The sequence below is a fragment of the Phascolarctos cinereus genome, unplaced genomic scaffold, assembly GCF_003287225.1.
Source record: "Phascolarctos cinereus isolate Bilbo 61053 unplaced genomic scaffold, phaCin_HiC Scaffold_726;HRSCAF=1367, whole genome shotgun sequence".
Classification (NCBI taxonomy): domain Eukaryota; kingdom Metazoa; phylum Chordata; class Mammalia; order Diprotodontia; family Phascolarctidae; genus Phascolarctos; species Phascolarctos cinereus.
Window position 1 is genome coordinate 319,785,304 of NW_027556098.1, and position 17,224 is coordinate 319,802,527.

A 17,224-nucleotide genomic window follows, 5' to 3' on the forward strand; every position below is an offset into this window, starting at 1 on the left:
AGAATGACTCTTCTGCCACCTAAGGCTCCCTCCAGCTCTGAGATGCTATGATTTGGCTGTCCTCTCCTTGGAAGGGGGCTGGTTCTCAGCCTCCCATTCACACAAGGTAGCCACCACCTAGTGATGTCAGCATTCAGACTAGACACAGCTCCTCCAAAAAGGTAACCTTTTAGACGTCTGATTTGGGGTTTAGAAATAAGCAAACCACCCTTTAAGTCAATCCTCCAAGGGGGAAAAAACGCAGAGAAGAAAAGGCTCCTACTAACCCTTGTCCAATCTTCTCAAACCGAGTATACTTCTTCTTAGGGTCACCCACGCTCACAATGCTCCCTGTAACAGAGACAGAAGTGATGAGACATTGTTCCCTCCTACTCCATCAAATACAAAGTGCATGACATTTCCCCACCCCACTCCAACCCCAGGGTGGAATAAACAGCCAGCTACTTTCCCACTCAGAAGCCATCAGAGGCAATGGTAGTAGGGAAGCAGAGACTCCTTAAGTGAAGCCCAAACCAGATTACAATGTAAGTGGATAATATTTAACAAAATAAATAAAAATACAGTAGAACACAGACAATGTTAACATGTGGTTTTCTGAGTCAATAACTATGGTTTAGTGGCCTGCATATCTATTGGCATTTCGAATCACTAATCTAGGGAGTCCCTAATCTTCAAGTCTTGGCTTAAATCCCCACCCCTTCCATGAAGCCTGTCCTGTCTGATCACCACCACAATCATCCTGTCCCCTTTCTGGATGTCCAGAGAGAGGGAGGTGATGGTTACGTGCCATTCTGTCTTCTATCTCCTTGCCTTTGTATGGGCTGCCCTCCATACCTGGAATGCTCTCTCCCCTGAACAATGCTTCTTAAGGCCCCTGCCTCCCTTCTAGACTCAGCTCAAATCCCTCTTCCTGTAGGAGGCTTCTCCCAGTCCCCCCAGCTGCTAATGCCTTCCCTTTGCAGATTGTTTAATCTATTCTGTATATGTCTTGTAGAACTCTAATTATTGACATGTTGTCTACCCCCATTAAAATGTATGTTCCTTAAAGGCAGAGTCTGTTTGGTTTTTTAATTTTATTTTCTTGCATCCCCAGTGCCTAGCATATAATTAATGAAAGCTTGTTGACTGGCTGACTCATCTCTACCCTGATCAAGTCCCATTTATAGCATCAAGTTCATTTTCGGGCTCCAAAATTTAAGGAGACCCATGCTGCCATCTTATCTCCTTTCCCACACCCCACCCCACCCCAGGATATATTGTTAAGCACCTTACAAGCCATTAGGGATCTATCTTATCTCAGCTTTATGTATGTATCGACCCCTTTAGGACCCACCTGCAGCTAAGCCCTTTAAATCTGCAAGACCTCTCACCAAGGAAAAAGCCCATAGACGCTGCCCTGGCTAGGGACTCTCAGTCTCAGGTCTGAGCTGACTGTTCCCATTAACGTAGGAACAGATTGTTATATTTAGACAATGTCTAGAAGAAAAGAGGAGGAAATTCACAGCTCTGCTGCCTCCCAAATAAAGAAAGCAGAATATGGCCCACAGCAGTGACATTTGTCTGGTTTCTCACTTGACTTTCCCTCAGGTCTTCTATCTCCCCACCAAACTGTATCACTCTAGAATACAGCCAAACTGTGATTGCAGCCACTATTCTCATTCTGCTTCGCTTCTCCCTACCGCCCACTCTCCTTTAAAGATTTCTTCCCCTCTTTCTCTGAGGCCCAGCTTCCACACTGCTGCCTCCCTGAAGCCTTCACCCCATCACCCAGGGAAAAGACGTCTTCAGCACCTGCCCTGGGCGTCTCCTGTATGCGTCTCTGTTCCCTCCTGTGTATGTGTTCTTCCCAACTTAGACTGGAAGCTCCCTGAGTGCAGGGAACTGCACATAAAAGTTTAAATCCCCCATGGCTGAACATATGGCAGCCTAATATGATTATTTCTTAATCCAAACTGAGTTAGATTCTTTCTACGTCTTTCCAGATGGCACTGAGAGACAGGAAAGATGTGAAATGTGTTTGGTCTTCAATCAGACCCTACCTTCCCACCTTATTCTTCCCAAGAATCCTAACAGGCCCCGATTCCCCTTCAGGGATGGGGAACCTACAGCCTCGAGGCCACATGCAGCTTTCTAGGTCCTTGAGTACGGCCTTTTGACTGAGTCCAAGTTTTACAGAACAAATCCTTTTATTAAGGGGATTTGCTCTGTGAAGCTTGGATTCAGTCACAGGACCTCACTTGAGGATTTGGAAGGCCACACGTTCCCCACCTCTGCTAGCCTTTAGTATTCTCTTACATACTATTTCCTCCCATAGAAGGTAAGCTCCTAGAAGGCAGGAATTGTTTATCTAAAAAAGCTTTTGGATGCCCAGAACCCAATGCCGGTACCTTGTACACAGGAAGCCTTGAAAGACACTTAATCAAAGTCAATGGAGAACAGGTTATTTCCCAATTAGTAGCCAAGAAAAGCACAGCTTGTGCCCCTAAAACACACTCAGACCATTGATAATGACAGTCATTTCTTCCGACGGTGTGGTGACATGGTAAATGAAGAATCTTGGACTGGGAACCAAGGTCCCAGTTAATTAGCTGTATCTTGGTCAGAAGGTACTTGGCCAGGGTCAAGTCATTTTGCCTTATGAGGCTCAGTTTCTTCATCTGTAAAATGGGGGGAAATACTTGTACTATCAATCTCACAAGGCTGTTGTGAGGAAAGCATTTTGTGAGGCTTAACGTATAACAGAAATACAAGTTATTAGACCACCACTTCAGTTCTTCCTCCTAGGGTTGAGGAAAATACATGTTGGTTTGGCGGAGCCCCATGGGGCACAGAATAAAGCCCCAGTCCACCTGGGGCCCAAAAGCTGAGCTTGTCAGCAGGAATTGTGAATGCTGGAAATGTCCTAAAAGCAGTTGCTGTTTTTGGCTTTTCTCACATCTCCAGTGATTATCTGACGTGCAGTAGGTGCTTAATAGATGCTTGTTCACTGGGAAATATCTATGTAGATATACGTGGGCATGTGCATGATGGTAATAGCTAACATTCATATAGGGTTTTAAAGTTTATAAAGTGCTTTTACAAAGTAATCTACATACACATTACCTCATCTGATACAACAACCCTGTGGGTGAGTGGTATTATTATCCCCATTTTATAGATGAGGGCACCGAGGCTGAGAGCCTCACTCAGGTTAGGAAGCCACTAACTGGCTGAGGCCAGACTTGAGCTTGCATTTTCCTGTCCCAGTGATCAGCACTTACTTAATTTCTCCAAGATCTCTTCATCTGACATTTTGGGCTTCTTCTTCTGCTTCTCGGCATTGCGGGTCAGGGTGTCTGGAGGGGTAGTGTTGTTATTCTCGGTGGGGGAGATCGGAGATGTAGCCACATCGCGAGTTGGAGTGACAGGAATAGGGTCGATCACTGACCGTGTGTACACCTGCATGGATGGCAGGAGAACCAGAATGGAGTCAGCTTTCCTGAGCAAAGAGAGAGGCTGGGGGACAGTTCTCAGGCCCAAGATCTCAGCTGGGGGTCATGGGGCATGGTAGGGCTAACCCCAACAAATTCACCTGCCAGCATCCTATCAGGTTCAACTCATGTTCTCTTTTTAAAAAAAAAAAAGAATGAATCAGGTTCTTTTTTTTTAAAAGAGTTTTATTGATTTGGGTGTCTCTCTGTCTGCCTGTCTGTACATTACAATCCTTTCCCATCCCCTCTCATTTAGCAACTTCTCTTGCCAATACACGCATTTTCTACCCAATGGACAGAGTAGAGACACAGGTGACGTTAACTCCACCATCACACCAAACAGAAGGTTTGTTTGGAAGGGACCAAGGGAAGGAAGGAATTCCTTCCCTAAATTCTAGAAACCAGGATAAGGTGATGCCATCGCATGCCACCAAGTCCCCAAACCACAAGGTCAACTGTCCCTCTTGAGGCCCTCCCTCTGATTTTGTCTCCCCCATTTCGGGACAGGAGGTGAATCTGGTATAGCTTCCATACTGTGAACGCTGCCCTTCCCAGCCTTTGGAGAGTTCAGCACCGGCAAAGCCAGAAGAGACAGATAGTGTCCAGAGGCCCTATGCCCCGTATCTCTTAAATGTGAGCAGCACACTGAGGTGGAAACTAGGAGACTTGCATTCTAGGCCCAGCTCTGGTGCTGCCCAGCCCCCCTAAGACAAATTACCACAATGAGCTTCAGTTTTCTCCCCTGTAAAATGAGAGGGTTGGGCTCAGATGATCTCTGAGGTATCTTCAAACTCATAACATTCTATGTTCTAAGTTCCCTCCAATCTGACATTGCATGTTTGAAGGTTTCTTCCAGCTCATGCATTCTATGCATTATGTGTTCAGCCCCATCCAAGTAGAGCATTCTACAGAATGAGGTCAGAATGAGAGAGAGTGGTTGGTAGCAGCTATTCCACCCTCGGGTCCACCCAGCCTCGTCCAAAGCCCAGCGCTCTTCTCCATCTGTCCCCTTCCTCCCACATGATGTTTCAGCCTCCCGGTTGCAGGTACAAGAACCCCTAACTCTAGGACACTGCATGCCAGCAGGCATCTCAAATGTTTACCTCAAATGCTAGCATCTGGCTTTTGCATATATCTCAAACTCCCAACCCTTTTTGTGTGTGAAGCCTTCCCGAATGTCTCTAGCCCACGTTCAAGGCACTGTGGCGTAATGGAAAAGTCCATGGATTTAGAGTCAGAAGGACTGAGTTCTGTTCTCTTTATCATCTACAAATGAAGTGATATCTAATAGACTAGATATTAATAATATAACAATAATAGCCAACATTTATATAGCCAAGTACTATGCTAAATGTTTTATATAATATTTGATCCTCACAACAACCCTCAGAGGTAGGTACTGTTATTATCCCTATTTTACAGATGAGGAAACTAAAGCAAATAGAGGTTAAGTGACTTGCCCAGGGTCACATAGCTAGTAAGTGCCTGAGGCTGGATTTGAATTCAGGTCTTCCCGATGCCAGGTCCAGCTTATGCCACCCAGCTACCATAGATGAACTCTAAGGTCCACTCCACGTCCCACGTTCTATCACTATGTGATTAATCTTTATTTCTGGGTGGCAAAGGAATGCAATGCTGGACCCAGAATCAGAAAGACCTGAGGAATGAGATCCCAATGGAGACTGGATAAAAACAGAACATGTTGATGTCTTAAATTGGTTTTGGGTTTTCTTTTTGGTTTTGCTGGCTGGGCAATGGGGTTAAGTGACTTGCCCAGGGTCACACAGCTAGTAAGTGTTATGTGTCTGAGGCTGGATTTGAACTCAGGTCCTCCTGAATCCAGGGCCAGTGCTCTATCCACTACACCACCTAGCTGCCCCCTTAAATTGGTTTTTCTCAAGGCGTCCCAGCAATGTACTTACTATCTTGGTTATTCTGAGGAGCAGGCAAAGAAATCAGATGTTATGTGAGGTTCCTACGGAAAGGCACACTGGCTTGGAAGTAAGAAGGCCCGGGTTTGGGTCCAGTCCTGTTCATCACTATGTGGCATTAAGCAAGTCACTTACAACAATGCCCACTTCTACAAAGCTTACAAGGTTTGCGAGGCACGCTTCCTCATAGCAATATGTGGACTGAGTGGCGCAAGGCCACCGTTCCCCTCTGACCAAGGCCCTTTGGGAATGGACTTTTCTCTCTATACACTGTGTCACCTCCCTGCCAGCTGAAGCCCTTGGTACCTGGAAAGCACCGTGGGCACGTGCGCCATTGTTCCGGAATGAAGATGAAGGGTTAGTCACTTGCTAACTGACGGGGACCTTCAACTAGGACAATGGGCTCTGTGGCATCATCAGTCCTACTCTGTCTCCCTTTCCATCAAGGCACTAAATTCCTATGCCACCTTTACACTTTTAGTGCTACCTTCCTGCATCCGGCTTCCTTCAGAGCAAGGCTTGGGTGCCACTTCCTACTGGAGACCTTCCCTAATTCTCTGCCTCCCTCCAATTACAAACACTCTCTCTCTCTTCAAATTACTTTGTGTTACTTGGGATGATTATAGTGTCCACGTTGTACCTCCCCCTCCACTCCCCACCAAGAGAACCTAGGCTCCACCAGAGGAGAGACTCTGTATGCCCACAGTGCCTTGCATACAGTAGGTGCTCATTCAGTGACTTGGCTTACAGACACCATTCCCTTGTTTATGCCTCTTTTCTCAGGCGTGAGACTCTTCAGGTGACGGCAGAGTCTGAGCCATAGAAGGCCAGAGCCGAAAAGACTGGAGAGATCATCTAATTCAACCCCCTCACTTTACAGAGGAAGCTTTTAATTAACACAAGATAACATGGAATTAGCTTCTTTTTTTTTTTTTGGCAGCCAACGCTGTGATGTCAGAGCCAGAAGAGCTCATGTGAGCTGAGGCCTAGCACTTTCTCCTTCCTCTGCCGCCCTCACAGCAAAGGAGGTGACAGTCTTACTCCTCTGCCCTGGTCAGTCTATCCTAGTGACCTGACTCCAGTTCTGGGGACACATTTTGGGGAAAATGCTGATCAATAAGAAGAAAAGGAAGACCAGATAATGAGAATGGAGACTGTGTCCTATGAAGAATGGAGGAAAGGTCTCACAGGGTGTTTAGTTTGGAAAAGAGAAGATTTAGAAGAGATGTAATCATTGTTACCAAGTGCCCAAAGGGCTCGTTACATGGCCTCATTTTCTTCAGCCTACAAAAGGCAAAACTAGGAACCATGGGGAAAGATAGAAGTAAGATTTCAGCCCTGAACAAGCAGAAAGGAATGGGTGGTTTCAACTGGTAGTGAGCTCCCTGTCACTGAGAGAGCTTACAGTAGATGACTGGGGATATTATAGAAGGAATCCTTAGTATACAGGATTTCTTGAAATGGGAATTTATTGCTATATATTTTGAATCCTCTCATGTTCTGCAGTGCACATGACACGCTTCTTTTCTTTTCTTATTTATTTTCTTTTCTTATTTGTTTCAATATTTAAGTTTATAATGTTTCTTTTTCTTTTCTTTATTGTATATTTAAGTTTTATTATTTTAAAAATTTTTTGAAAAAGGACAGAAAGAAAAACCAAAGGAATCCCTAGATCAGGCAAGGAGTTGTGCTCGTTCCCTTCACTAAGATCTCTTCTAGCTCTAAGTTCCACAGAGTGGGGAAGTGATTTACTCAAGGTCACACACTAGGCCAATGGCAACACCAAGATTGGGCCCCACAGTCTCCTGACTCCTCATCCACAAATACCTTTTCCAGTCTTTGCCATTGCAAGATTTATGAATGGGACCTGTTTGCCTGTTTGTTTTTCTCCCCTCTTCCCAGTGTTTGATTCTTCTGCTCCTAGATGACTGCTTAAGAAGTTTCCACATTTTTTTTTAATATGTATAGCCAGGAAGGAACATGGCATCTCATTTTCCCATTTCTCATTTTCTCAGAAATCCACATCACAATCCTAACATCAAATTTAAGGCTCAGATACCCCCAAGACAGTTGTGTAATACAGAGACCCTGAATTTCTGAGATTCTACACTGGGACCAGGAGAAAGGAGTCACTTGCCCAAGGTCAGGCCATGAGTTAATGGCAGAGCTAAGTGTAGACTTCAGGTCTCCTGGCTCCCTGGCCAATGGAATCAGGGCTACCACATCTCAAAGCCCTACGGGTCTGAAAAGGAAGGCCAGCAGAGGTGCTGCCAATCTCCAGCACATGAAGAGTTTCATGGCAGATAAGAGCTACTGTGGTTATATATCCCCAAGGCGGCCATCCATCGTGCTCTTTAGTTTCACATGCTGAGTGCTGCTATTTTCAAGCAAATCTTGCAGAACTGTGATTACCGACTTCCCAGGGGAAGATGAGAGTGACTCATTTAAGCCCAGAACTAAATAATGTTGACTGTGTTTAACGTAACATTGGTTGAAGGGAGGCTGGGGAGCCATGGGAGAGGTCAGGAAGGTATGAGTGAGAAGAAGCCCTTCCTGCTTTATCTCCAACCACTCGCCTACAAATACGCTCCCCAAAGCAGCCAAGTGTGTAAGTCCATGATCATTTGATGTGGAAGAGGCCTGAGAGATCCTCTAGGCTAATTTTCTGACATTTACAGATGAGAAGGAAGGCCAATGGATGGGATGTGACTTACCCAAGACCACACAGGTAATAAGTGGCATAGATAAGCATTGAAATGCTTATCCCCATTACAATACTAATAAAAATAGCATTTATTATAGTGTGTTAAGGTTTGCAAAGCACTTTATATATGTTATCTTATTTGATTCTCACAATAACCCTGGGAGGTAGGTGCTATTATTATCCCCACATTATAGATGAGGAAACTGAGGCTTGAGAGAGAGTAAGTGACGTGCCAGGGTCACTCAGCTAGTAAATGTGTGAGGCAGGATTCTAACTCAGGTCTTCCGACTCCAAGTCCCATACCCTATCCACCTAGCCAGTCAGGAAGACTTCTGTTTAAAAAAAAAATCTTGGCTTCAGTTTCCTCATCTGTAAAATGGTGATGACACTAATTATCACCTACTTCTTATGATTGTTTTGAAGATCAAATAAGATAATATCTGTAAAGTACTTGGAAACCTTAAATTGCTATATAAATGTCAACTATTATTACTATAAAACCAAGTCTTTTTGTTATATCATGAAATCTGCCATTCCTTCATCATCCCCTGCCTCTCCTGCTTCCTTGTATTTGTTCAGGCTGCCACTCATAGTTAGAATGGACTTCCTCTTTCCTCTGCTTTGTGAAATTCTTCCCTTCTTTCAATGCCTAACTCAAGTCCAACCTACTCCATGAAGCCCTCCCTGATTCCCTCTCCCTGCCTCCTAAGCTAAAAATGATTTCTCTTCAAGTTTTTCCTGACCCTTTCTCTGCACCTCTCTCCCTTAACACATTCTAATTTGTATCATAGTTGGTTATGTTATTATAGTGTATCTATTTTATTTCTAGAGCATAATAGGGACCTTGGGACCAAGGAACATGAAGTAAATTTCTCTTTCTGTCTCTCCAGGGCTGCATCTTACACTCAGCAGGTATTCAATAACTATTTCTTGAAAATTGACTGAAATTATTGGTAACTCTCTACAGGCGGCCAAGTCAGGAGGACCCAAATCTAAACCCAGCCTCAGATATATACTAGCTGTGTGAACTCACTTCATCGCTGTCTGCCTCAGTTTCCTCAAATGTAAAACGGGGATAACAATAGCACTTACCTCCCAAGGTTGCTGTCAGGATCAAATGAGATAATAAAAATACTTGGCACAGTGCCTGGCACATAGTAAGTGTAAATGTCAGTTATTGTTATTATTATTACTCCTTCTTTCCTTCTCCATTAGGATAATAATGATGATTATGATGGAGACATTGATGGATTGCTTCAGAGATGGGTTGAAATAATAGAAAATATTTCTCTAGTGCTTTTTTTCAAAGTGCAAAAACCCTCCCCACTCTAGTAACTTCATGAGAAAGATTATAATCTCTATTTTACAGATAAAGAAACTGAGGTTCAGAGAGTCACTAGGCCAAGATCAAGGACAGTCAATGTATTGATTAAATCTGTATTTTTTTCACTCACCTTTAAAGAATTTTAGCTACAGGAATAGAAATAAGGCTAAGGATAGGATAAGACCTGAGATTTCATTGGCATAGGGAACTCAGATCCCTCTACCAACGTAGGGCCAGTACCGTCTCTACAACTTAATAGTCCTAAAAGTTGTCTAGAACACAGAGAGAGGAGGTGACTTCAGGGTCCCATGTATGTATCAGGCACAGGACTTAGCCCCACATATTCCTCATTTTGAGGCCACCATACCAAAGTAGAAGTGTGTATCAGCTGCAAAAAAATCAACAATGTCTCACTTGTATATCCCTGGCCTTTGGAAGCCTCGGGGCACCAATCTCTCCCCTCCAAGATTCTATCTCCACCCATTCACTAACAGCAAAAGGGTTAGGTTCAAACCCCCAAGAACTCACGGATTTTGTGTGCTCTGGCCGAGGCGCTATCACTGGAGGGGGAGCAGCATCGTCCTCATCATCTTCATCCTCTGAAACTGGAGGGACAGCAGGTGTCTCAGACACACTCTTCACATTCTAAAAGAGAAGCAAATACAAGATTGGTTCTACTTCTGTTGGGATAAGACCTACTTAGGAGATGCAGACCTCACCATTCCCATGCATACTCAGAAATGTACCAAGCCCTAAAGCCTGAAGCCAATCCTTCCCCCCTTCTTCCAAAGGATTATCTGCCCCATCCCAATATTCCTCCATTTGGAGGTAAATGTGGTCCAACTGTCTCATCTCACTGATAACTTGCCTCATTGTTTCAAAAGGCAAGATGGTCACAAATTCTCACAGCTGAAAGAAGACTCAAGGGCTATTTGCCTATCCCACACTCTTTTCCATAACGTCGCCAACAAGCTGGCCACTGACAACTTCCAGTGAGCAGCATCTTCCTACCTGCCAAGGCAGTCCCTTCTACTTTCAGACAGCTTTCTCACTGGGAAATTTTCCTCCCATTGAGCCAAAATCTGTCTCTCTGAACCTTCCAGCCACTGCTTCTAGTTCTAGGCCGTGCAGAACAAGGGTCATCCTTCTTCCACATGGCAGAATTAAATACACTCTATTTCCTTCCAGCAGTCCTGCAAATGTGGCCTGACCATGGGCAAAGGACATCAGGACTGATATCTCACTGGTTCACAACACCTTAATTAACACAGATCGTGATAATGGTTTTTTGGCTGCTCCCTATCTTTCCAGGCTGCTTATACCTTACACCCCAACACTACCTCTACAATCCAGCGACACTGGCCTCCTGGCTGTTTCTTAAACAAGACCCTACATTTGGCTCCAGGCATTTCCCCTGGGATACCCCTCACGTTCTCTCCCCTCAACTCTGCCTCCTAGCTTCCTTCAAATCCAAGCTAAAATTTCCTGGTCCCCCTTAATTCTAGTGCCTTCCCTCTGTTGATTATTTCCCACTCATTCTGTACTTCGCTTGTTTACACATAGTTGTGTGTTGTCTCCCCCCTTAGACAGTGAGCTCCTCGAGAGAATGTCTTTTACCTTTATATCTGCAGTGCTTAGCACAGTGCCTGGCATACAGTAGGTGCTTAATAATGCTTGCTGATTGATTGATCAATTAACTGCATCATACTGCTGACTCACAGTAAGCTTGCAATCTACTAAACCCCCCAAGATCTTTTCAGCACAAAGATCTGGCCAAGTGGGAGAAAAAATACTGATGGTCTAAGTTTCCAGATACTAGCAAGGCACCCTTACACTGTAGCAGAGGAACAGAAAGAGTCCACTTAGACAAGATTCTGCCTCCCATCCACAGCGCCATGAATGTGATGAGGTAAGCTAAGGAACACTTTAGAAGGCACTGACAGTGTCATCCCAGAGCTGAGAAATGCCCAAGGGCAAGCCAAGCATATCCTGCAGAGCACCCCAGAACCTTACCACCTGAAGGTTCGTGAAGACTGGGAGGCTGGCCAGAACAAAACTTGGACAACATTCACAAATGATTCCCGGGGGGGGGGAAAGAGGGGTGGGAGAGGGGAACTACATCTTAAGATACCAACTTGGCTGTACCGGGACATCACCAATCAACTCAAATTTTAAAATAGAAGGGGGATCTATCTACTCTACTCAAGTCTTCCTTCACTGCCTCATCAATAAGGGTGCGTGCATTGGGGGCAGAAGGGAGAAACTATGGTCTTAGGGAGGCAGTCCTGGAGATGGAATCACAAAGAAATGAGTGTGAATCCTGTCTCTGCCACTTACTGGATGTGTGAACTTGAACAAGTCACTCACTTTCTTAAGAACTATTTTCTCGGGTGTAAACAGGAGAGCTAGAGGAGTGGACCTTTTATGGGTTTTTTCCAGCTTTAAATCCCATGTTCCCAATCAACTATTTTGCTTCTGTATTTGCTACCAATTCAATAAGCATTTATTAAGCATTTACTGCGTACCAGGCACTGTAATAAGCATTGGGAATACAAACACAAGCAGAAAGGAAAGACAGAATAAAAAGGATGAATTGAGAAGCAGGTAATAATACAGAAAGAGCTCTTGATTTGGAAGGAGAGAATCTGGATTCAAATTCTTTCTCTTTGACTTATTGTCTGTGTGACCTAGGGCAAATCACTGAAACTGTCTGGACCTCAGTTTCCTCATTTAAAGGAAGGGGATGGACTCATCTCTAAGACTCCTTTCCAGCTCTAAATCAAAGAGCCTACAATTGAAACTCAAGATAAGGGAGGTGCAAAGAGCAGCAGGCTATCAGTCACCAGACCTGGACTGACCCCATCCCAAGCTCCACATCAGTTCCCCTGGAGCTCAGAGGCCCAGCTTCATGGCATACCTTGGCAGGAACCAGAGATCTGCTAGCAACTCCCTACACAGGCCAGGTAAGATGTCCAGATAAGCTTTGGGCCACTGAAATCACAGTGATCTGCTTCCTTAGATTCCATATAGAGCAAGACATTGCCAGCTTTCTCAGACATTTCATTACATTGCGGGGAGAAGAAAGGGTAGCAACCAGTGGAAGCAACAGTGACCAGGATGGAAGGGGACCAGGGACTATGCTGGATGGGGATCAGGTCACAGACCTGGGGGTATTCAGCAATTAAAAGAAAAGAGAGGATACACGTTAAGGGAAGGTGATTTAATATCTCTCATCCTTTCTCTCCACTCCCAGTCCTTCCCAACTAAAAAGAGCAGTTCTTTGAGTCCTCCAAAAGGAGGAGTTCTTCATGGTCTAATTTCTAAGTGGAATTGGCTTATTCAGTGTGGTCCACAGGAGGAGAGTTAAGGGTAAAAGGAGGAAATAACAGAATTAATAGTCTTTTATTTTTCTACCCAGTGCTTGAATGCAGTCTTTCATTCATTCATAAATATGTTTACATTTATATAGTGTATGGTTTATAGTATAAACTGGCCAAGGTAAGCAAAGAACATGGCCCTAGACACATTCAAGCAGACGTCAGATGATTCCCTGTCAGGAAAGCCATGCTACAGAGGGGATCTCTGCATGCAGTGGTCATGTGGGGCCTAGTTACTCTCCGAGGTCCCTAACTTGGGAGATTCCAGGATTCCACACATGCCCTATAGAAATATAGTGTAAAGTTTAAAGTATATAGTTTAAGGTTTGCAAAGCACTATCTATATACTTATGTGTTTATACATTTATGCACGTATAACCACACATATGTGTATACGTGTGTGTATATACATAATGTGTCTGTGTGTGTATATATGTATATCTGTAATACATATATATATATATGTGTGTGTGTATATATACACACAGACACACACACAAGTGTAACTTTCTAAGACTAAGTTGCAGAGATGGCATTGATCTAATTTGGTCAGCTTTTTTAATCCGTAAATTCCCTTATCAAAGACATCACAAGGCCACTCCCTTTCCCACAGAGACATAGGGTGATGTTATGAAAAGTTCTGGATTTAGCATGAGGATCTAGGTCTGAACTCTGCCTCTGCTACTTCCTCACTGCATGAACTTTCCTTCAACCGGCTTCAGTTTCCTCTTCCTTAAAATAAGGGCATTAGACTTGAGGATCACTCTTGATCTGGCCAGTCCCAGATCCCCAAGGCTCAGCCAGTGTAGGGATCCCACCTGAGAAGGCTCATGTTCCAGCCTCCCCTGGTCACCTCTGGCTCAGAGAACAATAATCAGATCAGTACTGACATTCCTGTTGTCACAAAGGTCCTGGCATATTCCTGGGGACTGCCTAGGGCAAAGTCCCTTTCCCCAGGCACCACTCCCTTTACAATATGTTTCATTGATATTTTGCGAAGTGTTGTTTATATTCCTAGAACATAAACTCCCTGAAAGCAAGGCCAATCTCACTTTCGTGTTTTTATCCTCAGTAATAAATGCCTATTGGTTGATTGCTTGATTGAGCCCTTCCAGAACTGACCAACTGTGTTTAAGGAGAACTCAGAGATCCTACAAGTAGGAAGAACTTCTCATGATTGGCTAAGGGCTGCCCCCCAACAGACAGATGCCAAGGTAAGCAAAGAGCATGGCCCTAGACACATTCAAGCAGGTGTCAGATGACTCCCTTTCAGGAAGGCTATGCTACAGAGAGGATCTCTGCATGCAGTGGTCACATGGACTAGTCCGAGATCCCTAACTTGGCGATTCCAGGATTCCACACATGCCCTATAGAAAGGTATAACCTGCTTTACTCTCCCTGCTAAACTAGACTTTGATCAAGAATAGCATGCAGGCCTCAAGTGGACTTTTGGACACTTAATCTTTTGAGCCAAAGGCAGAGAAACCACACTCAGCAAAAGAACACACCCTCCCATCCTACAGGAGGTCTCATGGCATGGTGAAAGCAGTCATGTGGCCTACCATTTCCTAGATGTGAGACCTTAGACACAGGACAAGATCATGAGATTCAGAGTGGAAAGGGCTCTTGGAGGCCATTTAGTACGACCTCCAGTGTTTTTCAGGTGAGGAAAGTGAAGCCCAACAGAGGGTTAGAGACTTGCCCAACATCACATAACTGGGCCTGAATTTGAACTCAGGACCACTGACTCCAAATCTGGTGCTCTTTCCACTAGAATATGCTGCATCTCTAGAATTCAATGCCCATATCTATGAAGCATGGATTATAATCTCTGCCATGCATCTCACATACATCTGTTGGGCATATATACTAGGTGTTTAATAATTGCTGGTTGAATAAATCAATGAATAGAATAACAGATATTCACAGACTTTCAAAAATATGAAGTTCTATACAAACATAATGGGGATAATACATATAAAGTACTTTGGAATCCTTAAAGTGCTATATAAGTGCTACTTATTATTATGAGCACTTTTATCCCTTAGGCAGCTAGGTGGCATGTCGTATGGAGCTCTGGACCTAGAGTCACTAAGTTGTTATTGTTGTTGTTCCAGTCATTTCCGTCGTGTCTAACTCTTTATGACCCCATTTGGGTTTTGTTTGTTTTTTGGGAGGCAATTGGGGTTAAGTAACTCACCCAGGGTTACACAGCTAGTAAGTGTCTGAGGCTAGAACTGAACTCAGGTCCTCCTGACTTCAGGGCCAATGTTCTATCCACTGTGCTACCTAGCTGCCTCCATTTAAGGTTTCCTTGGCAGAGATACTATAGTGATGTGACATTTCCTTCTCGAGCTCATTTTATAGATGAGGAACTGAGGCACACAGGGTGAAGTGATTTGCCCAGGGTCACACAGCTAGTAAGTGTCTGAGGACAGATTTGAACTCTTGAAGGTGAGTCTTCCTCACTCCTGGCCCAACACTCTATCCACTGTTCCATCGAGCTGCTCAAGTAAGACTTGAGTTCAAATCCTCCCTCTCTGTGTGACCCTGGCTAGGCAAGCCACTCAATCCTTCTCTACCTAAATTTCCTCGCCTATAAAACAGGGATCATAATAACAACTACCTCCCAGGATTACTGTAAGGATCAAATGAGGTAATATTTGTAAAGTGCTTAGCATAGTGACTAGAACATAGTAATTTAATAAATTTAAACATTTAATTAAACATTTAACAAATGTTTGTTCTCTTCCCTGCCCCCTTCCTTTCCCTTCAAAAAAGGACATAGATAGATCTACCTATATAGATCTCTAAAGCTATAGATATCGACATCTCTATCTATACGTGTAAATGTATGCGCATGTGTATATATAGACAGAGCCAGGGGCAGGCTGCCAAAGGGTCAAAGGAATGGCATTGGCACAGTGTGCCGTACAGCCTTCCTGTTTTGTCAGTTACCAAAATGCCCTAAGTGCAGGATTTTGCTGAGCTGGTACCATCCTATCTGCCATATGGCCCTAACCTCAGGCCACTTTTTCCTAAACGCACGGCAGGGCTATACCTATTTGCAAAGTCACAGAAAGTCAGAGATAGAAAAAGACTTGGAACTAGAAAAGAATGTCAGTGTGGTATAGAGCCTTAAAAACAAATGCTGTCCAGAGCTCTAAAGGACCTTGGAACACAATGTTAGAGCTGGAACAACCCTTAGAATGTAGAATTAGGGCAGGGAGGAACTTCCAAACTGGAAGGGACCACAGAAATCATCTAATCCAAACCTCACAGTTTTCAGATATGGAAACAACTGTCCAGGGCACAGACCAAGCTTTTATATCGAGTTAATGGAAGCCAAGACTAGAACCCAGTTCTCCAAGCGTCTAAGCAGTGCTTTACATGCACCTCTACCCACCATCTTCAGTGCCTTCATCTCCCTTGCTCCCACTCTTAACTATGCTATATTCCCTACTACTCCATAACCATTTACCAGTTTGAAGAGGCCAAAGCCCTTACCCATTAATGAAACCCACCATGCCCTACAGGGGTAGGAAACCTGTAGCCTCGAGGCCACATGTGGCCCTCTAGGTCCTCAAGTGTGGCCCTTTCACCAATCCAAACTGGGAACCTGAAGCCTCAAGGCTACATGCGGCCCTCTAGGTTCTCAAGTGTGGCCCTTTGACTTCAAGGCTGCAGGTTCCCCACCCCTGCTTACACTTACTAGTCTCAAAGTGGAAAACAAAGGCTTACCAAAGTGTTCGATGAGTTGTAATCTTCCGTCGACTTATCTGCAAGAGAAGAAAGCCAATAAAAGACTGAGACATCATTAGAAAACCAGTAAGGTTCACAGCTCACTAAAATCCTGAGGGGCCAAATGGGCCAATTAAAGGATAAGAATTATACCTTACTGTATAGTGCTTTAAAGTTTACAGAGTGTTTTCTTTGCAACACCCATGTAAGTTTAAAGGTGAAGTCAAAATCACCCTACTGACTTAGCCCTGGTGCATTTCTCAGGTGAGAATGTGCCTCAATTGTTCACTGGGTGTGAATGAGGTCTGGACTCCTGGGTGCTACAGAAGTCTGTTTGGATTGGCAGAGGGACTCAGTTACACTCTCTGGGGCTTGGATAAAACCAGGAAGCTGGCTGGAACCAGAGATTCAAGCAAGCAGCAGGCCAGGAAAGAGCATTCCAGCCAAAAGGTTGAGAGAACAAGGAACCTTGGTCTCCTCCTCCAGAAGACTCTGGACTTCCCATCTTCTCATCGGAGTCCTAGCAGCATGGTCAAAACAAGTGATGGCTGCATCTCCATCTGGAGCCAAGAACAACCTGAGATGCAGATTTGAGCCTCTACAAAGGGCCCCAAAGGAAAAAACCTACACTATGCCTAAGGGGATCTTCACCAGCACCCATCAAGTGAGTGGAGGGA

General features: G+C 44.4%; 1 protein-coding gene and 1 long non-coding RNA gene across 2 annotated transcripts in view; one reads left to right on the forward strand and one right to left on the reverse strand.

The window, feature by feature from the left end:
- PAK1 (p21 (RAC1) activated kinase 1) overlaps nt 1–17,224 on the reverse strand; it is a 120,367-nt gene that overhangs the window by 37,593 nt on the left and 65,550 nt on the right. The window contains 4 exon segments of the mRNA XM_078156934.1: nt 267–330; nt 3,261–3,438; nt 9,958–10,074; nt 16,548–16,585. Of these exon segments, the coding sequence (XP_078013060.1) occupies nt 267–330; nt 3,261–3,438; nt 9,958–10,074; nt 16,548–16,585 (397 nt within the window).
- On the forward strand, nt 4,439–17,155 carry LOC110210536 (uncharacterized). The gene is made up of 4 exons (XR_002325114.2): nt 4,439–4,516; nt 12,121–12,392; nt 13,879–14,020; nt 16,812–17,155. It is a non-coding gene; the product is annotated as an uncharacterized LOC110210536 (long non-coding RNA).